The sequence below is a fragment of the Xylocopa sonorina genome, chromosome 2 (assembly GCF_050948175.1).
Source record: "Xylocopa sonorina isolate GNS202 chromosome 2, iyXylSono1_principal, whole genome shotgun sequence".
NCBI classification, from domain to species: domain Eukaryota; kingdom Metazoa; phylum Arthropoda; class Insecta; order Hymenoptera; family Apidae; genus Xylocopa; species Xylocopa sonorina.
The window spans coordinates 11142498-11167176 of NC_135194.1; the positions used below are offsets into that span (position 1 = coordinate 11142498).

At 46.5% G+C, this 24679-nt stretch overlaps 2 protein-coding genes across 3 annotated transcripts in view; one reads left to right on the top strand and one right to left on the bottom strand.

The window, feature by feature from the left end:
* Cep290 (Centrosomal protein 290kDa) overlaps positions 1-24679 on the bottom strand; it is a 123776-nt gene that overhangs the window by 81190 nt on the left and 17907 nt on the right. The gene's annotated exons all lie outside the window — the stretch shown is intronic.
* On the top strand, positions 1913-24671 carry Cysu (peroxidase homolog). Of its 2 annotated transcripts, none has more exons than XM_076910188.1 (17): positions 1913-2066; positions 7241-7441; positions 13204-13283; positions 13572-13665; positions 13813-14004; positions 14090-14286; positions 16418-16670; positions 17744-17889; positions 19624-19865; positions 20105-20237; positions 20307-20434; positions 20503-20612; positions 20708-20800; positions 21087-21256; positions 21342-21450; positions 22081-22171; positions 24494-24671. In XM_076910188.1, the coding sequence occupies exons 1-17, from the start codon at positions 2059-2061 to the stop codon at positions 24638-24640; spliced, it is 2394 nt and encodes a 797-aa protein (XP_076766303.1). In that variant the 5' UTR covers positions 1913-2058; the 3' UTR covers positions 24641-24671. The 2 variants fall into 2 exon arrangements, with proteins under 2 accessions (XP_076766303.1, XP_076766304.1); XM_076910189.1 differs by lacking the exon at positions 24494-24671 and adding an exon at positions 22233-22570 and having other exon boundaries at positions 22081-22175.

A 24679-nucleotide genomic window follows, 5' to 3' on the forward strand; every position in this document is an offset into this window, starting at 1 on the left:
GTCTCGTTGAGTTAACAAGATTCCATTTGATTGAGTTATTAGAGGTTTGAAAAAAATCCATACTCTAGCCGTATTTCCATTCTCCAGCGTTCGAGCGTAGACGAGACGCATTCTGTGCAAGCTCGCGAGCCGACAGTGTTTAGACGCTCGCGAAGTCTGTCTAATCCCCAGCGATTATTCCTCGTAGGAATTTGATTTAATTACGTAATCCAACAATTACAATATTCCATTCACCGATTCAAATTCTCACGACTTTCAAAGTCTTACGCAACGAAGATCAGGCGCGTCTCTTATGTAACGAAAATTGAGTGTCCCTTTGACACTTGCAGACGAAGCGAGTATACGCCTCTCGAGCGTCTTGCAGCGTCCGTTTCGAAGATCTGTTGCACGATTAACATTTGCGTTACGTATCATCGTTAGTAGAACGCATCGTTTTGTGCGTCCCTTTCATCGCTTCTCGAATTCAGAAACGCCGTGGATTCTTCGATTTTGTTAAACGACCAAGGCTTGTGCAAATATTAGCTCCTTTAGTTACCGTAATTGATAATTTGCTCGAACACGGCAATTTAACGCGCGCTACGTTTCGCTGTGTAACACAAGTTATTTGCCGTCAAGCGCCACGTAAACTGCGAGACGTTGAAAGTATGTAAATCACTGGCTGATCGGCTGCGATTTCGTGCGAGCCGAACACAAGTCCCCTCCGCGTTGCAACATTATCATCAATTTCAAGTTTCAATTATATTACCGGCGCCGCTTTCATTTATCAAATTATCCAGGATAGAAACTAGTTTCGAGTCTATTTAAAAGCACATTCATCGCGTCTCTTTCTCAAACTATCCAGTCGGACTGAAGCCCATTCGTGATATGCTTCAATCTATTAGTAAGCATTATACGCTCGAATATTCGCTTCCCTTCTATTGCGTATATCGATAATTATCAAAGGCGTAGCTGTGGCAGCCAAATGTAGCAATTTACGTAATTATATCCTTTATATTATAACGCGGATAGGGTTAATTATACGCTTCGTAGAGCTTCGCGTAACAAGGCACGCGTACTCGTACTTCCTTTCTCAAATGAAGTCCACGAGCAGCTTGCGATTAAGTTCCATCCAACGTACCTTCCCCCACAAAAATACCACGCATCCCTTAAATCTTGCCTCTATTTCTCAAATTACTCCTCGAGCGTTCAAAGCTAGTTCATCAGACTCAGAACCGCTCGCTAAGCTTGCTCTAACTTAGTCTCATCCGGCATGAAACAGGCAAAACGGACGCAGTTCCGTGGCGATCCCTCGAATCGGGTGGCGACGCATTTCGGAGAGACAATCGATGTCTCGAATCGAGGGCAGCACAGCCGGCGGCTCGTTTAGAGAAAGGAAAGTAAAACGTGGAGCGTGTCTACGGCCTCCTCCTCCGCCGCCACCTCTACGCGTCCCTCTTTCTCGTTCCCTTCGCCCCTTTTCCTTCCACGCAGCCAGTCGACTGGTCCCGGTGGTCTCTCTCACCTGGAGGTGGTTACCACCTCGAGGACCGCGCGGACTTATGCCGTACACATATACCCCCCTTCCATCGTGGCGTTCGCGAAGCCGCGCTTTTGGGGAGCTTTCCACCACCACGTGCCACCTCTGCACCACGTAGTCGATAAAGAACTACACGGGCACGCAGGGCTCGCTAGTGAGGTTACCGCATTATATGAGACACTCGGTCAGTGAGTCTCTAACCGACAATCACTCGACACGAACGCAGTTCGAGCCACTGGAACCGTCGCTTAATCTTGACCTGTTGAACAGTGCTGACCGGGACCAATCTCGCGAGTCACGCGTAAACTTCACGCATCAGTTTCCTTTCCACCCCTTTCTTTCTTCCATTTCTCGTTTACCTCTCGCGGGTCTGCTGAGAGCTTCCGCGTCCGTGGAGATCCGTGGTTCGAAGGAAAGTGCGTCGAAAGTGCTGTTCAGACTGTACGCGATCCTGAATACCGATTCTCTGGTGTTCAGTTCGATTCTGTTCGGTTGGCGGTTTACTGGGGATTGGCTGACAACGTGGAGCACGTGGAGGCAGAATGCATAGGTGGGTCCACTGTTTACGTTTTAGCATCTAAGGAGCTTAGTGGTAGGATTCTTCTTGACGATAGTTGTTCGTGTTTTATCCTGTTAGTATCAGATACTATCCAGTTTTCTTCTTTTCTGTTTCTTCATCCGATTTCTTTGATGTTTGAAGATCGTTCTATGCTTCTTATCCGTTTCACTGTCCCTACCCTCGCTCCCTTTGGAGTAATGTATTAAAATGTGCAACACGCGCTGGTATCGAGCGTAATCCTTTACGAAGGGCGTGAAAAAACTTCACTCTTTATTGGTAAAACAGATAACTACATGGTAGTTAATTAATCCTCGCGTTGAAAAGCAGGCTTGTTTCCCTTGCTAATGGACGTTCAAGTGGGTGGTAACAAGACTATTAAAAGTGAACGTGTGCGCCAAGCAAATCCGGTCTTAGACTGTCTGAAATCTACAACCGCCATTCGAGGAAACGAACTCACACCCAGGTATATTTAAGGCGATACGTTTCGCAATGAACGCGCAACGAAATGCAACGTAATAATTATACCTCGCGTCTAAAAAAAAAAAAAAAAAAAAGAAGGAATTGCACAGTCGAGGTAATCCGTTGTTACATACGAGTCGATTACTTGAAACGATCGTTCCACTCTCGATCGATTTGCCGCGTCCAAAAGGAAACTGTGCGGTGAAACGTTCGCGATGCGTCGATGACATAACGATTCTTCATTCACCTCTTGGCGGCTCTCATCGCGATGGACCGGCGCGCGATCGCGGAGGTCGATTTTACCATTTCTTCCTTTCTTTTTTTCTCTTGCCAAGGGAACACGCAGATCGCTGCGAGCGGAGAGCGCATCTGGTACACGCGAAATTGGATTCGATCGGCCGCTGTTGCATCGAGTGGCGAGGAAAGTGAAAGGAGAATCCGCGGTGGACGCGGCGCGAGAAAGTAATCCACGATCTCTATTCCGATCGGCCTCTTATCTCGAACGCGTTCCGTACGCGTAACAGCGCGCTCGCCTACTATCGTTATCAGTCGATTTCTACCAGGAATCGGAAATTGCCGATTGCTCTCGAGCGCTTTCACCCTTGGCGATCGATGGAGGATACGTAGTTCAATTAATGGAGCAACGATCGATCGGTAATGAGTACGTGACACAGTAGTACGGAATGCGACAGGTATTTGATCGATCAATTTCGTACATTCTCGCCACGACGTCTCGGTTTAAATATAGACTGTGGTACTTTTTTACGATGGAGAGAGTGATTATTCTCGTCTGATCGGTATCGATTTACCATAGACAAGTATCTCGATGCTATTTTCATCGCGTGATTAGAATATCGTTCGTATTGCTCTGCCGACATTGCTATTCTTATTAGTAGCAACATTATTTCCCTCGATCGGTATGCCCATTTAGTTTGCATAAACCAGCGTTCCTGCTAATTACCTCGTACTAAATGCAATTTCGAATAAACAATCCGGCGAAGCAGGAACAAGAAAAATATAGATTTTTGCAGCTCCAAACTGTTACTCTATTTTCTCATTAGCCGATAGTTAATTAGATAGCCAGATCGTGTGTTAAGATAGAACGAATCGCTTATACGAGAGATACTTATGTAAGTTATTACGTGCCAGCTTATTATTGCATAAACAAAATTAAATGTACCACGCGAAACGGCCTTGTCTTTCTGTTTTACGGTGGATGCAACACCCTTTCCTTCTGCAGTAACAGAGAGAAGCGATATAGGTACAGAAAGATAGCAATCATTTCAACGCGAAGTGGACAAAAAGTGGAGTCCCCTGCGAGGCGTCTCGATAAATAACCTAACACGTTAGCTAATCGACAAGCGTTACCAACTCGCGTTACGTTCGCGCTAGGCTCTGAATGCCTGCGGTTTCATATATACATTTTTCAGAGCCAGTTCTTCTCGACTTTTCAGCTTTCGCTGGCTTCCGGCACGCCGCGCGGTTTCACGCGTTTCCTCGAAACCGATTTCTCGCCGTTACGCGGCCAGAATACCAGGTCGATCCGAGCAATTCGTCAGGATCACACGTTCTTCAGCCTGCCCACGCAGGAAGGTAAGGCGAGGAACGAACGATCCGCGGTGGACAAATTCGGAATCATGTCGCTCGTTACTCGCCACCGATCTCGTTACCAACGATGTAACCGTGGAAGCGGTGGTCCACGTCTTATTCAATGCCCCGTTCGAGGGGTCCGTTTCGCGGCTGTTACGCCCTCGATTTCGCAACGCTTTTGTTACGCGCCGCCATTCGTGGGTACCGAACCGTTGGCTCCGTTGACAAGGCATATTAATCGATTCGTTGCGATTTGCAATCGCGTTTCAGAAACCGTCGAAGAAACGGGAGGAATTGCCGATTTCTCGACTCGAACACATCTGTCTCGTCGTTCTTGTTCCTGCACTCGGATGAATATTTTTAAGCGCGACAGGCATTCTTTGCACGCGAAACTTCTTTTTTACGTAGGAGTTTTTCACTTAGTTCACTTATACAACTTATTACGGAATATCCTGTACGTACTCCTTGGACAAACTCGTTCACCTCTCCCCCTGCTGCTGGCGCGGAGACTCTGTCGTCTCGCGAGTTCGTTCGTTCGAGAAAAACCTGGCAAGAAAACAGCAAGGCGCGAGCCAAGGATTCGTGAGATTCCAGACTAATCCGCCCCTTCTGGGCTCGCGTGATTTATGGCCGTTCAATATGCCCAGCGAGGGAAGCGAGTCCATGAATCGTATGATTGGGTCCAGTTCAGCAGGAGTCATTGACTGAGAGCAATTGGTTAATAGGCATTATGAAATCGATCGCGTCCGCGACCGGTTTGTATCGCTGCGTTTCGTCCGTGAGCGGTGCGCAGAGGTAACGAGATGGAAAAGAAACTGGAGCTACTTTACATGTTAATCCTGCCGGATTGAAGCAAACTGCTGAAATAGAAACAAAGTAAGAGAAACAGATTTTCTTAAAATGTTTACGTTGGGAAGTTGAAAAATTCAGAATTCGACGAGACTCTGCGAAAGAATTACAGCTAGCTTCGTGTCGTGTCATAATTCGTGGAGCTCAGGAGGAGAGCAGAGGTTTCGAAAAAGTCTCGTTCGCATCTCCAAAAATTGACTGCCACACAGGACGCGGGCAATTTAACTGGAAAAGCACGCCGCCTTTATCGCGTATCTTTCGCGCAATTCTCCGTTATGGCAGAGAGAACGAGATTACCAAAGCGCATATTTCGCGATCTACCGCTTAGTTTCTCCATATCGTCGACGCGGTGCTAGCGTAGCGCTCGTTGCGATAAAATCCAAGGTGGGCTCGATCTCGATTATCTCTGCGTTTACCAGCGAAAAATAAAAAGAAGAAAGAAAATCCAACAAAAAAAAAAAAGACTTCAACGAGGTATTCTCGAAAGTAAACGCGTTCCGTTTCTTTTCGATTTTCGAAATTGTGCAACGCGCAATCGATGGAAACCAATCGCGATAATTACATGAATTAATTGTACAAGGTGTGCGAAGGAATACGGATGGCGAGCACTCGTACGTGTGTTCACAAACATTTTAACCAAACAGATGAAAAACAGGGGAAAAACGGCGTGTAAAAAGATTCTATCGGGGTAAAGAATCGATTGTTAGAGACTAGGTACAGGGGGATTTCCCTTCCTTTCCATTCTTCGATGTTTCGAATTAAGAACGAGCAGTCTGATTTCTAAACTCGGTGTTTCAGTTGGCGAACCGTTGCACAATATCGATGGTATTCTTGTTGGTTAATAAATTAGCCTCTCTTGGGCCTATAAAGTTATATTTTCATTTGGTAATTGGGCCTATTAATTTATATTTTCATTTGGTAAAATCGACCACATTTTTCGCTGTACATATCTAGAAAATAGTGATTATTTTTTATATAAACACGAAGTAAATACACGTTATATTTTCTCTGCTCAGCTATTTAATTTTTGGTGTATCCCATTGATTCCACAAACGGACGGAAATCCTAGCAACGAAACGAACTGAAATTTCATCCAGGCTTAACTTCGAACCCGTTCGAAGGTACGAGAACAGCCGAGTCGTACGTTTTAATCCGCCTAAGTAATCGTCGCGGTTTATAAAATAAAAGGTGAACGGCCCCAGACCGGCTCCCGTCTCGAATGCATCGTGGATTAGCGCATGGAATAATTTTCCCGCGAACGAACGCGAAAATATCGCGCGGCTGCACGGTTATACGCTCGCCTACGATCATAAATCGGCGCTCTCGGTCGCCTTCGTTTCGACGTCCAAGGTGGACACATTCTCCCGTAACACGGACGAGACGAGTGATACCGCAATAGAATGGGAAACGGATCATTTGCATCCGCTTAGCAATGCAAATAAACATCGCTCGCAACTTGGGATATCATAATTGCTTTTCCCGTCATGTTTAATCGGCTGGCGAACATTTTTACGATCACCGAAACGAGGAGTTTTTACGAGAATGAAAATTATTCGTTTTGCCAACAACGCTCGAAACGTTCCTCTCTGGATTTCGCATGTACGAATACGCGCAACAGTTCCTCGTGGAACTTTATGATTTAGATCCACTCGAGTATGCTCTATTGAAAGACTCTAGCAAATTCCCAACATCCTAACGTAGCTGTAAACCGTACTTATATATGAGCAGTGATGTCAGAACGAGTCCCAACCGTAGGGGCTGCGCCGCCATACAAGGACCGGAGGGGTCGTGTAGCCCCATAAAAATGGACTCCCACTCGGAGAGTCTGTACTTATTTACAAACGCGAAGGGGCATAAGTAGGAGAACACTGAATCTTTCAATTCGCTGCCCCTTATTCCTTCCTACGCTCGTCCAGCTTGTCTCTGCAACGAGCAGTATTGGACCTCTCTCGAACACTTTGTTTCCTACCTCTATCTTGCTGCAATTTTATTATTCGCGACTTTGATCGTATATTATATTCAAACTCCCTCTACTTGTACATCTGTACTTCCGTCTACCTTCATTGTTACGTTCAATATACAAATCCTTAGTTTCTAACGAGTATTTTCTTTCAAAATTCACATATGTACGAGGGTTGACACCGATGCGAATTAATTCTCAGTTCCTAGCTGCGACAGTGGCTACAGGCGATCTCGTCTGATACGTAAACAATAATATGCAAGTTCGATGACGAGGGTGGATAATCGTCCATGTTACAATGTTGCAGATCTGTGACAGGGCGGACACGATCCGCGATAATCGGGCTTCTGCTGCTACTGGCGTCCTGGCGAAACAACGATAGCTGCGCTGGGCTGCAATATCAGCCCGTCGAGGTTTACGCAAACGGAGATGACTGCGCTTTGATCCTGAATGGGCCAGGGAGGACCAGCGTCTTCGACTACACCTACAACCTACTCCGCGGCTCTTTGTAAGTGTTTCGAACAGACTAGATTTGCGACTTTTACCAACAGCGCCAACGAGAAACTCGTTACAAATCGTCGAGGTTAGGTCTCGAGGAACGAGATGGAATCGCTGCCCTCGTTTGCGCGACCTTTGAAACTACACTGTCCACCTTCGCGCCCAGCAACTATAGAGACACTAGCCGCGTTTCGAACGAGATGTATGGACGTGTCAGAACGAAGGATCGTGTGTGATACGTGAGACAGTGAACTTATTAAGACGCAGACGGTGCTCAGTCCGCGGCGAGTAAATCCTTCGACGCAGGACATAAGCGCGGCGCGATTCGACCGCGTGCACCTAAACGAAAGCGAGTCGCCTTGGGGCGAGAATTCTTTTGCCGCGGACTTATTAAGCGCTGCTCTTGCCGCGTATCTATATTAGTCTATTACGACACGCTTCGCGAAGCGGTTCAACCAGCGTTTACCATGATGAGTGAGCTGTCTCTCGCTAGATTACGTTGTCTCGATCTGGACGAGGGATTCGCGAGGTAGATTTTGGTAACGGGTTCGTCGCTATCCGTTAACGAGGGGCGCTGGAATCCTGGACGAATTCACTTTCGTGCTGAACTTCTCGAGGCTATCGTTCGAATGTAAAATTGAGGCCTGCGATAAATGCTAATGTATTCGAAGTTGATTTCTTTAGGGGGATTGAAACTGACGTTCGATGAAAATTATAGACGCGAGATTCATAATTTACGCGCCGCAAATTATATTGCGAAGTTAATTCTAAATTGATAAGAAATGTAGAAAAAAATGTAGCGTGAGCAGGAATGCGGACAGCGGTATGCTGGTCGGATTAATGTAAACGCGTGGCAGCCCAATGAGATGTGACGGCTGTAGATACAGCCACTTCCAGCCGGACAATCGCGCAGTGGACAAGGTTCGAAAGCGACGGAATTACCACTCGCGTTTACGCGCCTCGTCAAATAATTACAAACGTCCAACTAATCGACGTTTATAACAATCGAAGAGGCGTTCACTCAACGAGACCTTAAACGTTTAAATACCAGACCTTATCTCGCCTACAATTCAATTTACATCGAATGATACGTGGTGCGTGATCCCAGCCTGTGGCGTTTCAAACAATGTACGGTAACATCGCAATTATGATGCGTTTATACTCTCATCGATTATAATCTTAATATGTAACCCATTGCTGAAAAATATTGGTCAATGGAAAGTCAATGGTCGCCGCTGGCCAGACCTAGTTGCTTTGCGACATTTTCCCTCAACTAATCCTCCACCCCGTGGCGTTCCACTTAAAAGGAGGCACGTGTAAGTTGTATCTCTCGAACGTCTCACGTAGCCACGGTTTTAACCGAATCACGAGACGATCTTGCGCAACTGTCTGCAAGACCTCTATTATTTTCGAGGTCCGGAGAAAGCAGGAACCTCGTGTTCGACTTTCACTACCCGCTCTAACCTTTGTCCCCTCCCGCGGGACAATATCCGAGTGCGGATACAAATTGCTCATTGAACGATCTCCAGATAATACCCTTGAGATACCCGCGCCAGGATTAATAATGGCGGACTCGTGATGAGCAGAGGAGCTGTTATTAACCTCGATTCCTTTTAACGCGACTTCACGTTGAAACAACGAATTATTATGAAGATTTCTGGTCCTCTTTTGCCATTGATACCGCGGTGCGATTAACACGTGTCATTTTCATTGTGTTTCCGTGACATTCTTGGCGGTGTTTAATTACGGAAATTGGATGATTGAGGGTTACGAGGAAAAGGAGCGCTCATCGTAGCGGTGTAAAAGTTTCGTGACGTGGAGCATACCGTTACACAGCGCGAATAACGTGATCTCTATTGTACTATCAACGCGGATAAGACAATGGAGAACTGTGTATCTATCTATACGTTACATGTCTACAGAGATATAACGACCTGTGGTTGATGAATTATTAATAGCAAGTCGATAACGAGGAGGCATGTCACGCTGATCAGCTTCAGTGCTACTGTCTGCAATTATAATACAAATGGTCATAGGGTCCCAAGAAGTCTGTTCATAAAATAGATTTACGTCAACTGATGAAAGTTGAGGATGTTCATCACCAACTGCAATCGTTGTTTCTGTCAGATGCGAGTATCGGCGGGTGTCAGTTGAGCGAGTGAAATTTTCATATAATATAAGCAAGAGAATCTTTGTCAATAGCCTCGATGATCGATAGCTGGATAGAAAATAACAATTTGTCCACGGCTGTGAATAGAGACTGTATTTATTGGATGGAAAATTGCAGTAACCGATAGTCCTATGAATCTATCAGCGGTAATGATGTAACTACGATCAATCCTTTCACGGAAGAGAAAATAGCATCTTTTACATTTCCTACACACTGAGAAGTCTCGTAAACCAAGTTGAGATTAAAAATTAGTTTACAAATTTCACTAATTACATAGCACAATAGCATCAATAGAGTTACAAAAGTAGCAATAAAAGTTACCATAAGGAAGCTAACATCACTGAATCGATCTTCCACAGCGTTATTATTACACGAGACGTACAAATTGTCAGCAAATAGTTAACGCGTGCACCTCGAGCGTCTTGTCAAACGCTGAATCGATTTATTAATCCTACGTCTGGGCGAAGATTCAGGGGACGATGGTTCGAGGCGACAGATAGCACGACTCCTTTCGTTCGAACGAGGCATAATACGATCGCACGGTTCGCCAGCAATTATTTCTGAACCGAGCTGCCTACGCGCGCCCTCCACGACTTGCGAGCCGTTCTTGCAGATCACGATCGAGTCTCCGCGGTCGCGGAAAAAACGATCGCGGTTGATCGTGATCGCTAATAAGAGACGGCGGGTCGACTCGCTGGATAAAAGGAAACAACGTGGGTACGTACAACGGGCTCTGTTGGACTAATTAGAAAGTTCCCTGCAATCACGTGATCCGATAATGATGGACGACGAAAGCTCGAGCCGCCACGCGCATTCCTCGCTGTTTTACCACGGTTTTTCCTCCACCGTCTTATTTGTAGAGCAACGGTGCATATAAACGTTCTAAGTATAGGCTGTCGTGGGCGTACGAGAAAGCGTTCCAACAGAAAATACCGCTCGAGTGTGTACAGATTGATTTTTATGCAGCCTCGCATGCAGACAATAGATAATAAAAGCAAATAGTAGACGCTTAGTTTCCTCAGGAGTTGAATGTGTGTTTCAAGAGAGAAACCGTCAATTGGGTACAAAGTTTAGCCAAAAATTCAGCGATTTTATAAAGACAGTTTACGAAGAGAATTTTACGCAAAACGATCACTTTCGAGGAATTTCTGTACGATCGCGTACGATACTGCTCCAAAGCTCGAGCTCGGGGTTAGAAAACGATGCACGATCGTTCAACTGTTATACAATATGTTTACAATTACATCGTGCACGTGTAACGAGCACGGTGTTACGCTGTATCTGCGTGTCGGGATCCCATACGCTCGCGTATCGAAGAAAGAAGTCGAGGACACGATGCATAATGGCTCGCGGCTGAGAATGCAGCAGGGCGAAACACGCGACCCGATCCGCGCGTTACACTTGCACTTACTAACCCCGGGTGAAAGCCAGATCGGCGCGTGGTTCGCGTTCGCTGCGATACTTTTCGCAAGGTGCACACGTATCCACCGTCGCGGACCAACGAGCCGGCGTGCAACAATTCCCCGCGGGAATTTCCACGCCCACGGTACGCTGCGTCCGGTCAATCCGTTCGCGACTTTATCAATTTCTTCAAATCGTACGCTCCTGCGCTCGAGGCGAACGAGGGAATTATTTTATTCGCGCGCTCCCGCCGCGAGATCAGCTGGTGGAACGTCGAGTTTCCATTTCGAACGGCTGGCAATCGCTGCTGCGAATTGTGAAACTCGTGCGAATTCGTACGCGATAGAGTGGGTAGAGAATTGAAAATATTTGAACCGCGGTTATTCAGATATTCGTCCATCTGTCTCTTTAAACGTTGCGTCCACTTCAGCATTCCGAACTGAGCTCGTAAACATCTAGTCATACCGACCAGCGTAACGTCAAAAGCCGCTGTCTCGTTTCCATTTGTGCTCCGCCCTGTTAAACGATCCACGTATCGAGTGTTTTCGCGAGCCACAGTATCTGGCGCACGGGGGTATGCGAAAAATATCGATTGTAGTTATCGATACCATCGTTGCAATTCAGCCTTGTACATCGATATCCTGTCAGCTGATATTGAATGGGACAGAAAGTGCACAGCTTGTGCAACTGACGCGGAGATATAGTGTTCCTGGTCTCGTTACAGCGCGAATGGATACCACGCAGTCTAATAGCAGAAGTTTGCGAGCGTGTACTTTACGAGTTTACGAGTGCGACTCGTTCCTGTCCGCGTTACCATAAAGGCTACCCCAGGGCACGATCTTTCGGTCGTTCGTCGCGAAGTATAATGGTCGAGGAACGGTTAACAACGAAAAGCGAAAGTGGTCTAAACGAAACGCGACTGAGGACAGCGGGATGATGTCTTCGTCGAGCGGTGGCGTTTCGTTTCGTTTATGTAACAGGCACGTCGCTAGAACGTTCCTGTAAATCACAACTAAATATACTTTCTCCCACTTTTAGCCAATTTAAAACTGCTCTCGGCGTGTTTCGTTACGTTATACGAAATGCAGTCCGTGTAAGCAATCGACCGGCGGAGGGAAACGCGTTTAAAATGCGACTTTTCCTTTTACGGCGGCAGCGTAACCGAAACGAGGTGAATATGCACGGATTGTTTTTAACGCGATCGCTTGCACAGCGAACCAACGTGATCGAAATTACGAGCACGTAAATACGTTGGATACGATTCTCCTTTAACTTTCCAGGAGCCATTTCTTTCTGGTTTCGCAAACTGTTAGAGGCGCGAATAAAAACATCGATAAATTGAACGATAATCAGTTCATTCGACGGTCCCAATCAGCGAGAAATTGATGAACGGTATACTCAATTGAACGCGATCATACGTAGTTTATCAGGTCAGCCGTTGCAACATAAAATCGCATGGGAATCACAGCGTGCTCGCGATTAAACACGGGATACGACCCTCAAGTGCATTCTCGCGAATACTTTCAGCAACCGTTACACCATTTAATAACGATTGTGACAGGCTAATCTGTGAGAACATTTCCAACCGCAAGTGAATTTCCAGACTCGGTTCGCGAGTACCGTATACAAACCGCGGGAATGTTAATGAAGTTCTAGAGCCGCTCGTCTCGCGCGGTTAATTGATCGACCGTACGAGGAGTCGCAAATTTAAGTCCTGAAATGGCACTTTCGTCCATTGCTTCGATGAAATGCAAACGTCGATCCAAGACCTACGGTGCAAACGTGACGCGGTCCGCGAGCAAAGGGGTCGGGCGCGGAGGGAAAGTCCGCGACGCGCGAACCTTCGAAGGTAAAAGCCACGAGCAAAAGGCACGCCAATGCCGTCAGATTTCGTCCCGTGGAACAGGATACGCCGATTCACGCGGGCACGCCTCGCGTACGACAGTTTCGGGTTACCTTGATACAGAATATCCCGGAGCGTACGCGCGGACAGGTAGCCGCCACGATTCGAGCCACTTCTCGCGCGAAGTAGGCTAGCATGTTGGGCAATTAACTCGTAGAAAAGAAGAGAGGAACGAGTTGAAGGGGGGAAGAGGGACGAAAGTGAGAGACGCGAACGGGGTGAAGGGAGGCTGTGAATAATATACACGGGTTAGAGGATCCGGAGCAATCGTTCACTTTGCCGTTTGTTCATGTTTCAGCCCAGCTACAGCCGGATCGCAGTCATGCATCACTTACGACGCCGTGAATCGCGCCTACCTCGAAGCGAGGAAACGTATCAGTGAGTGTCGCGATAGAGGGGTAGCGTGGGTGTAGATGGAACGATGATTGTAATCGAAGGGCTCGATGGAAAAGTGGAAGGCGTTGTGAAATTTGTACAACTATTTTTCTTCTTTCTTAATGATGATACTGTTTGGATCGAGGAGAGTGTTTTGGGATGAATTTTTCTATCGATGCCTTCGATTATATGGAAGTTAGCTAGCACTTCCGCTAGATTGGTACGCAACGAGGCGTCGACGATATAACGCAGCTGTTCTACTTGTTACACACGTTCTGTCGGTTTACGCAGATGTGGCGCAACCCAAGGGCAAAATGTGGCGACCAGAGGACTTGGCCACGGTCGGGGAACTTCTGTTGGACATCTCTGCGAACCTCGCGCAAACGTAAGATTAACAGGAGTTCGAATTAAACGAGAAATAAGTACTCCAAGATTGTTTAAGATCTTCGTAGTTAGTCGAAGTATTCGGAAAATTCAGTAATGCAAATGACAACACATCGGAATCTCGTTACCAAGTCTGATTTAACCACAGTTACGGACTGACCTACGAGGAGATCGAGAAGAGTCTGCCCTTGATCGACACCTCGAAGACTCTGATCCGCGAGGTGTGCCCAGCGTTCTTGAGCAACGTCGAGTGTCGTCCAGGCAAGTACAGACGAAACGACGGGCTGTGCACCAATCTGCAGAACCCGACGTGGGGCTCCACTCTTTCGCCCTTCCAAAGGTAAATCGTACGCCCTTTATCGCGATTAAAAACCATCGTCGACCATCATTTTTCCGCGATGACAAATTTTCGTCTGCCACGTTAGATTGATGAGTCCACGATTCTCGGACGGTTTAACAGCGCCTAGGATATCGGTGACCGGTCATGATTTACCATTATCACGCATAGTGTCGCGCACCATGCATCCTGACGAGGGTTATCACGATCACGCTGGCACAGTCATGGTCATCGCCTGGGGACAGTTTATGGATCACGACTATACTCTGACTGGAACGCCTCTAGGTATGATTCCAAGCTTGATCATTGATCTGGTTATCCGTGTGTCGCGTAGCTTCATTGAATGGTACGAGGTTCAAAGGACAGTAGAGTAATCCGTAATTGGTACGACGTAAGTTCTTCGAATTCAATCTTAGATCACTTAGATTTGATGGTAGTTGAAGATCCAGCGATAAATGTATTAAATTTAGAAGATTCAATACTCATTCGTATCTTTATAATTGAAAAAAGAATATAACACGAGGTTCTCGTAATGGTACTCTAATCTTCCACAAAAGATACTTTTTCTTCGTTCATTCGATTAATACGTGCGAGCTATATTTCCATAAAACCCCAATAACTATGCAAACAGTTCGAAACGCACCGACAAACATCAATCATAGTACGAAACGAGAAACAAAGTATACAAACCCCATTCAGCATAAATCATAGATTCGAATCGACCATAAATTTCCCTGCACGAGGTGACGCGATACGAAAATACGACTGGCTAAAAAGCGGTCCAGCGTCGGACAGTATTACGGTGACCGACAACTGGAGATGGAAGAGAAAAGGAACGAAAGAATCGCCGGAGAAAGTAACAACCGAGCCCTAATTTCCAGTCAATAGCAAATTACGAAATCGTCGCGGCGATCACAATTACATCAGCGTGGCAGGACGGCTGTAACGTATGTAATGTGCAGAGCGTCGGTGAACAGCTCCCAAGCCCTTCTACGTCGGATATTTACCGTCTATCGAAACTAGGGTAACCGGCAGAGAAAGCGAACGATCACCAGCCGGATAACCGGTAGGCCGATCATGTGACTACGCCGCGAGGTTTCCACGGGCCGTGCGATCGCGCGCCAAAATCGCGCGTCCACGTCCTCGTCGTTCTGAATCTTGGTAATTAGGGATAGAGCTAAGCGCGTTGCTCGTACGGAGCGATTAATTGGCCGGTTTCCACGCCCGACGCGAAGCTGGCGAACAGGTTTTACGAAAGACGAGGAGAATAATCGCGGGTCGCTTTGGAGAACGGAAGAGGAATCGAACGATCTTTACGGTGATTAATCTTGCGCGCGTTTCGTTGTTTATGTTTCCGGTGCGAGGTATTGTTTCAAAAGTCGGACGATCGTGGATCGACTGCTGTACGAAGTTAACTATCCGAGACTCTGGTTATTTAATGGCTTAATTAGTTTGTTATTTGTATTCTAATTAGTAGTCTAGTGGATCGTTACCTCCGATATTCGGTTATTTGAAAGATGTAGATTAGTTAAGTGATTTTTGCAGATATTTTCTATAGCTATTAAAAGATCTTGAACTTTGTTTTAGGACTAATTAGATATTCTTTTCATAAATAATGATTAAGCACCTCGTTAAACGCGACGAAATAAAGGAAATCTCTGGTGCAACAGGAAATTTAAGGCGGCTAATCTGATTCTATCAGACAGCTTCATGAATATCCAGACAATAGAATTAAATGGAATAGAAACAGAAATTATAATCGATAATTAGCCACTTAATCTACGCGCAGTCTCACGTACGGTCTCGTACGTAATCTCATCCGTTAAATAATCATTCCCAACATCTACGATACACACACACGAGTTCTATAAACTTCACGCCTTCGTCGAATAAAATGTTCCCACCCGTACTACAAACAGGAAACGCTGTATCGCGGCGTATCGACAGGGAAAGTAAATGACGCGTGTAGAACCGACATTGTGCAACTAAAGAATTCCATGCCAGGTCGTTGCGAGTGCAAAAATTCCGGAATTTCGGACAACAGCGTTCCAAACAATTTACATACAAATTCAACGACACTGATCGAACTAGTTCAATAATAATACGTTCCACACTTGGTTCTCATTAATCCAACGCGAATTCCTTTCACTACAGATTAATTGCTCCACGTGATATCAACGCTAATGGGTATTTTCCTAATTCGAATGGGGTGCTAGAAGAAATGGGCGACGAGCGATCCGAATGCTAAACAGGTTACTTCCCTTTTCCCTTCCTCGCAGCTGCTTGACAGTCCGCCATTATATAGCGACGCACCAATTAAACCGAGGGACGCTGTCAAGCGAGAAGAGGCAAAGGAACGATGGATACGCGAACGAAATGGTATCGCGTGATCGATGAGCCGCTCTTCTTCTTGCAGATCCCCTGAACCGAAACGACCCGGAGGAATGTTGCCATCGGCCACCGCACCTAAAGAATCCTTACTGCAACGAGATCCTCATACCGGAAGACGATTATTTCTACAGGCTGTTCAAAGTGAAATGCATGGACTTCGTTCGCGCCTTCCCAGCAGTACGGCCTGGATGTCGACTGGGCTCCCGCGTGCCTTTTAATCTTCTGACGGGGGTGCTCGACGGGAACACCGTCTACGGAATCACGGAGGCCTTCGCCAGGTAAACGACTCTCTGTTTTATCAGTGCCTTTGGTTATTATGAATTGTGATTTTGATTCAACTACAGTTCATCTGATTTAAATCTCTTGATTCGCCCTTTATCGACGGGTACTTCCTCTATTTCTTCCAAATTTGTAGTACCAATGTAATTGATTTACATTCGATCAATTTTCTGTATTATTTTCTTTCTGAATTTAATCGCTTTAGCGAACAACTCGTATGTAAATCTATGTATTAAGAGGATACATACGACGGAGATGAAATTATTGACTTTACTACTAGCTTTACAAGTAGAGTGGAAGTAAATTCCCAAGAAAAGTTGCATGAACGCAATCCAATCGGTTCAGGTATCGATAACAACCTTCTATCTGCACGACACGAGACTTCTAGGAGCTATCCTTAATTATCTGATTGTAGGCAATGCAAAATTAATCGGTAGGTGCCTCTTCGATCCCCGTTTGCCCACTCGAGCCCACTTTATCCGCTGTTACTCGTAATCGCCCCGATTGTCCTCGACGAACTTAACCAAAACTGAAACGCGATAATCGCGGCTAAGTAACGCTCAATAATAATCGAGCGACTTGCGACACGTTCGGCGAAGGAGTACCCGGTATCTCTGTAACGGTTCGTTACATCAGCTCGGGACAATAAATCAGCGCCAGCGTTCTGTTCTATATTTTCAAACGTACACAATCCACGTGTACGTATTCTGTTCCTCGCACTTTCTAGTCCGCGCGCATCATGAGATCCACTGTTGCCCAATCGGGGCCTGGCTACCTGGCCTCCTTCCTCTCTTAGCGTCGATCGAATTTGGCGCGATGCAGATGAACAGAGTTTGTCACGCGAACCGCTTCCACGCGGTTACGAAAGGACTTCGATCGTTTTGTCTAACCGCGTCGTCGATGTCTGCAACCATTCGAATGTCTGGCTCGCTCGTTAATTGGATTTTCACGATAGCGATCCTTTTGTTTGTTACAAAAGTTCAACAATCTGAATCGAAGGCAAGCAATTCTTCTGATGAGAAACATTTCTACGAAATATATGAAAGGACACCCCTCTCGTTCGCTATTTCAGGAAGCTCCGCACCGGATACGGAGGATTGCTACGCATGAACCCCGTGTTCTCCGAGTACGGACTAAAGGATCTGCTGCCCCTGAAACTGGACATCCCTGACGAGGGCTGCACTCGACCGAATCGATCGATGTACTGCTTCGAGGCTGGTGAGTCTTTCAAATTAAAATTTCTCGTCGATTGCCAAAGTGCACGGGTTTTCCATCGAGTCGCGGAGAAGAATATAGTCTGCGATAAAGGAAACGAATCTGTCCAGTGATGAAAGAGCGATGAGTGGTACTGCTGGCAGTCGGGTTCGGTTAATAACTGCAATTTCCGCGGCAGTTGCGATATTCGCGTGGAAAGTGGACGAATCATTCCAGGGTTTCGTTCGTGTATCCACGTGAGGAAGCATTTGTGTCGATTCGTTGAAAAAATTGCCAGTTCGTAAAGAAACAATTCCTAAAAGACTAAATATTGCGCCAATACAACGTAGACCTTTACTGAACGAAGATAAAAAGTCGTCGAGTTAAGATGCCTCGATCGATCGATTAATTCGTAGCATTCAAACAATTGCATCGTTCTTAATCTGATAATGGGAGTTGTAAGTAGAGGTACACTAAATATATTACTCAGCATGGTTTACATCGACGTAACGAGTGTTCGTTACAATTTCTACTCGAGAAATCGGTCACGTTTCGCGTTCGTCAAACGGCAAGGAGCACGACAGCGAATGCGACGGCTCAATCAAAACCACAAACGACGCGTCTAATCTCTAGATCGGAACGCTCGCGGTTGTATCGGAAAAGAAATGGGGGTGGGGAGAAAAAAGGCGACCGGCGGTGCACGATTTTATCTGAACCGTCGACGCGTTCCCCGAGCCGGGAAATAGTTTTCCCACGTCGTGCTCGACCGGTCGGAAAATCGCGGCTACCCGACGCGATAATCGTGCGTGTGTACCGGGCGAAACAATTCTATCGCAACCGTGCATTAATCCGTATTAGCTGAGCAAACCCGAGATTAACTCTCCGAGTGTATTGTAATTTATAACCGCGATCGATTTGCGTAACCGACGCGCCTCGAGATCGATTAAAACCGAAGGAGGGGTCGCGTCGCGTCGAGAAAAAGGTGCTCGCTGGAAAAATCGAAGGTTTCGCAAGCGATTTACATTGTTCCTTTTCTGCTCGATCGTGGTCAATCGCGAACAGTGTCGCGCTGTGCCACGAGATGATAATAAGAATCGCATACGATATCGATGATGCGAGTCGATGTCGAAATCCTCATCGAGGGCTAGGATTTTGCACCGATCAGGTGATGGCCGTTCGACCGACCGATTGTAGTCGTGTAACGCGATGTGTACGCTGGAAAGGGAGTGGTATCGAATCAAGGTAGACGGCTGCATCGTTACGATGATCGATGAAATATCATCTGGTGCAGTCGCGCGAACATCGAGTTCAATTTTTGGCAAATTGTCTGCGCGACGTGAGCCGGTAATATGCTGTGCGCGTGGGCTGAAACGACCAGGCTGGGACAGCACTGGCGGCGATTAAAAAAAAGATGTAAAAGTGTAAGGACATTTCGGTTACATAAAAATCCTGTTCGCGATAAGCAATCTTATGCTTCTCACAGTTTGTATACCCGTGTCAACGGTACGAGGAGGCATATAGAAAGTTTGTAATACCATCGAGGCTTATAATAGCAACCGCACGGGACGATTTTCATTGATCGACCACTTTACACGCGGAAGTGAAGAAATCGCGGGGATAATACGTTTCCTTCGTTCGATCGATGTTTACGAACGACGGAATGCGGTTGTCCTAGATTTGATCCGGAAAAATCATGGACTTTTCGAAACGTCGACGAGCGGCATTCTTGCTGAGCGTACCGTGACTTTTCCCTTTCAGGCGAGATAAGAGTGAACGAGCAGCTGGTGTTAACCTGCATGCATACTTTGATGGCGCGAGAACACAATCGGATCGCGAAGACGCTGATACAGCTAAATCCTCACTGGGACGACGAGACGCTGTACCAGGAAACGAGACGAATAGTCATCGCGCAGATCCAGCACATCACTTATAACGAGTTTCTGCCCATTTTGCTTGGCAAAGATGTCATGGAAAAGTTCGGGCTTCTTCTCGAGAAGAACGTAAGGAGATAACAAATGTTTGCTTTCGTAGCAGTCTTTTAGAATAATTTCCTCGCAGTTAAAAGCAGAGTACATAGTCTAGAAAATCTCTAAAAAATTCTGTATCCACAGTTGGTCTCTGAACTGGATTGCTTCGACTAAACGCGAGTAATAAGATTTCAATTAAATGATATCTTCTACCTCTATCAATGAATCCCATTATCTAACGAGTTCATCGTATTAACAATCGATTTCTACAGGGATACTGGGACGGCTACGACGACAGCGTGAATCCAGCAGTGATCGACGCTTTCGCCGCTGCAGCCTTCAGGTTCGGACACTCGTTGCTGCCCACAGCGGTGGAAAGATGGAGCAAAGCACACAAATTCATCGGTAAGTTCAAGCAATTTCTCGAATAACAATTAGAATCGAACACTTTCAGTGGAATTATCTCGTTTCTAGCTTCGAAGAGGCTGTCAGACTTGATCAGAAGACCGTTCGACTTGTATCGTGCCGGTGTGTTCGACGAGTACATCATGGGATTGATGAACCAAGTTGCCCAGGCTATGGACGACTCCATCACGCAGGAAGTACGATGAAAACATATTTTCGTATAATTTTTAAAAAGAACGCGATTGCTTACTCGTGTCGATTCCAGGTGACGAACCACCTGTTCAAGAAGGCAGGCGCCAAGTTTGGACTAGATCTGGTCTCGTTCAACATGCAACGAGGTCGCGAATTTGGCATCCCAAGTTACATGGAATTCAGGTTAGCGAAGCAACGATTTAATTACCCCAAGTAGACCAGAATATTTTGCGTATCGAAGAACTTCACGCGATACTAGGATTCGTTTACTATTTCAGAAAATTCTGCGGACTTCCTTGGGCGGACACCTTCGACGAACTGTACGGTTCCATGCCAAACGAGACCATCGCGCGTTACAGCTCGATCTTCGAGTGAGTACTGTCCACCGATCCGCCTCGAGCTTAGCCATTTATACGCGACTGGAAGAATCGCGACGCGGCGGTAAATCAAATCCGTACAGAATCCTCGTGCAACGGTTGGACGCGTCTCTCGCGTCTTCATCAATTATTCAACGCTCGAATGCTAATTTTAGCCACGCTCGTTTCCGACTCGATGAATCACGGCTCGTGACACGATCATCCGCGAGCGTCGTTTCCAGAAGTCGAATGTAAAATTCACGGAAATAACGGTGCGCCCGTGCGGCGGCTCGATTTTCAGGCACCCGGCGGACGTCGATCTGTGGTCAGGCGGCGTGTCCGAGAGGCCACTTCCGGGTAGCATGCTCGGGCCAACCTTCGCCTGCGTGATCGCCACGCAATTCAGCTATTCGCGGCGCGGCGACCGATTTTGGTACGAGCTGCCAAACCAGCCGTCGTCCTTCACGCTTGGTAAGAAACGGACCTTTCTCAGGCGTCCCAGAATTCCTTACGATCCCATCGTAGAACACGATAAGATCGGACGTTCCGTTTTCAGATCAACTGAACGAGATTCGAAAGGTAAAGCTCGCCAGAGTGATCTGCGATAACACGGATCTGATCGACACTATACAGATTTATCCCATGGTACTGCCTGATCACGAGATGTGAGTAACACGTTCAAATTAGGGGTTAACGTCGTTCGAAGGGACGTAGAGATACGTTCGCCGGAAGAATCGCGTGGGGAAGCTGAGTGTTTCTCTGGGAATCGTGTTACGTCGGATTCGAGCGGCATGGTTGATCATGCGTATCGTAGGAGGAAGTACTACGCGATGAGGACAGTGAACGAACGCTTAATTGGTTAATGAGATTGCTTGACAACAGTCGATCGACGGAGTGGGAATCTTACTCGCGTGATAGTGGAAAATTCATTAACCAAAGCTTACTACGAGTAAAATAATTGTTATCATCGTGTCTATGGATGTATCCATTCGAAAGATACGATTCATTTGCTTGCAATTAGTTCGCGGAATGCTCCCACTTCGCGGATGACTAAGTGCAAATCGATGTGATGATACAAACGATCGAAGTAATCGATACCAGCATCGATCGAATGTTCCTGGAACCGTGCGACGCAGGAAATCTTCATAGAAAATCTTCGCTGCCGCTCGAATTCGTATCGTCGCGCGTTGCTTCTTTTTTTTTTTCTACTTCTTCGTAGCGATCAGACGCGACGAATTAATTGCTGTACAACTAAGCGATAGATATAGAAATGACACTCGTCATTTGCCTCGCAGAAACCCACGGGTGCCCTGTCGGAGCGGCGTTCTTCCAAGCATGGACCTGACCAAGTGGGCGGAATTCCCGAGCGTGAATCACGCGCAATACGTGAGTAACTTAGCGGACCAGTACCAAGCATACGGAAAGTAAAAGAGCTGTTTTCTAGAAGTAAACAAAAAACAAAACAAAAAAAAGAGACAAACAGAAAGCAAACACAAAAGAAATTTAGAGACCCCCATCGCCTAGACGAAACACCACCACAGTAGTCGACAACAGTCACGAGCCGAGAAGCACGACCTCCCTTTAGGCACACCCCTTTAAACCGAGACACATTACGGTACCGTAGCGTAGTCAACCATAAACGCGTCTGCACGCTCGAATTTCGTATCAGCTTAGGGACACGGAGCCGCAGATGTACGTAATGCAATTGTAGCATCCAAATAGATACAACCTTAGTGGCCCTATCTAATTAGACAAGTTACCCGTAGAGAGAGAAAGAGAGAGAGAGAGAGAGAGAGAGAGAGAGAGACCTTATTTATTTTCCAAGCTAGAATTATAATTTATATTCCGAGTATCGAAAGTATAAATTATATACACCTCGTCGTAGGCTCCTTTACGTTTTTCTTATTCTTCTTCTTGTTTTTTTTATACTTTTTTTATTATCTACGTATACGTATATACATATGTGTGTGAAGTTAAACGGTGTTAATTTTAAGAAGCCCCATGACGTTTGCGAAGCTGACACTTCCGTGTTACGATTTAATCGGTGTCTTTGTAACATATGTTCGACTACACGAATGGTATCCTTGATAACCGATTATTAAGAGAGGCGTAGCGAAGACGATCGTCGAACTCTGCGTATACTTGCCAGTAATCGCCGTCGAACGCGACGTCGATCTCGGTCGCGGTTGCTGCTGGTACAGTGCTGTGCGCAACTTTCATGTCGCATGTTTTCCAATAACTTTTGGAAAGTATTCCCACGTCCCATTTAAGAAAGAAGGTAAACTCTTACGTGTCGAATGAATTTTTGGACTCCTGGAACGGATGAAGCTACGTTCTGAGTTGAGTTTACGTAATTGGTGATTCCGCGATCGAGATTGCATTTTGGTGATCCCATCGCGATCTAATTTCCGCGAAGAATGACATTTCTGATGGACGGACGGAGATTTTCGCACAGCACTGCACGATCGTTGCGCAACGGCGGCAGCGCGACGGAGAGACGCGATCGCGTAGGAACGGCAACTTCCACGCTGACTGCTTTTAATAATCGCTTTGGAATATTTATCTAGCACAGAGATGCAATGGAGGAATTTAGCTCTGCCTGTGCCGCGTCGCATCACAGTCGAAACCAGTTGCGAACGATCGCGCGATCCGCAGAGGATTGTGCCGCCTTTTCTCATTCAACTTCGCCCGTCTGTCGTTCGCTCTGATTCACTGTTACCTAATAGGAACGTAGATTATGCGTACTCGTGATCGTTTTGCGAGAATGTCGCAACCGAGCATCGCGCGCTAAGTATGCCTGTCGAATACTCGAGCCCTGCTACATAGCGATACAATGTACGATCGATCATCCGACAGAGAATTCCACTAAATTTCCAAATTCTACGAACTCTTTCGAATCGAATGTCTGGATCATTTTGCCAAAATTATTCGTACACATTTGTACCGTCGCGCGGAAAAATTGCAACTACCGTCGACTTTTATAGCTGCCACACTCCTTTCCAGGTTTCCAGCGGTAGCCTTCGGTACCACAAAAAAATTCTCGCTTCCCCTTTCCTCGCCGATCCGCCTTCCCCACACCGAATTCTTAATTTATTAGTCACGAATAATTATTAAACTGCGGATGTACCCGCGAGGAACAGTTACGTAACGAAACGGTTCGAAACGAACGAACGTGGAACGCAATAATGCGCAAGATTACGATACACGAACGAGGAAACGAATCTCTGGTCGAGCCGTTCAGAAATCGCGTAGATCGCAGTCATACGTTGACGCGAGGCGTTTCCACCCTCGTGGCACACTGACTCGTTTAGACGTCGCATGATCGTGTTCACAGAAAACGATGGAACCAATAACCGCAGTCTAATAATGTCCAAATAGCTGGCACACCATGTACATAAGTAGCACGTAACAACGTATCACTGCCTCCACGAAATCGCACCAAGGTGGGTAGAGCACGTTTCATAGCAATGTCCATTGTCTAGTCTTCCCCTCTGTCGCGACGAACGCAACTCTTTCTCCCACGAAAACACGTGACAGAATGGGACGGGCGCGATCCTCGTGCTCGCGTTCCGCGCCCAACGTGTTCGCAGTCGAGTTTGAGAAACCCGAGATGAGACCCCCTCTCCCCCCGCCCCTCGCAATAATCTACAGAAGGATTTATACGATGCACGAGCACCTACAAATGTAAACGTATATTGTACTATATAGCGATTGGTGGAGGAGCACTTGCTTGACGTACCAAGACGGCCAACGAGACCGGAAAAGGCGCGGAACCAATACAACAGAGAGCAGGTTTTGCGGCTCTTCTTTGAGAGCGTTAACGGCATTGCTTCGTATCTGGAGTACAGAAAGTAAACGTGCACCAACAACTGGGCATGGAGCATCGATGCACTG

Excerpts from the sequence above, each read along its gene's own strand:
- Cysu (XM_076910188.1), top strand. Across the intron at positions 19,866-20,104 it reads GGCTTCTTCTCGAGAAGAAC|GGATACTGGGACGGCTACGA; the intron begins GTAAGGAGATAA and ends CGATTTCTACAG. Across the intron at positions 20,801-21,086 it reads CGTTACAGCTCGATCTTCGA|GCACCCGGCGGACGTCGATC; the intron begins GTGAGTACTGTC and ends CTCGATTTTCAG.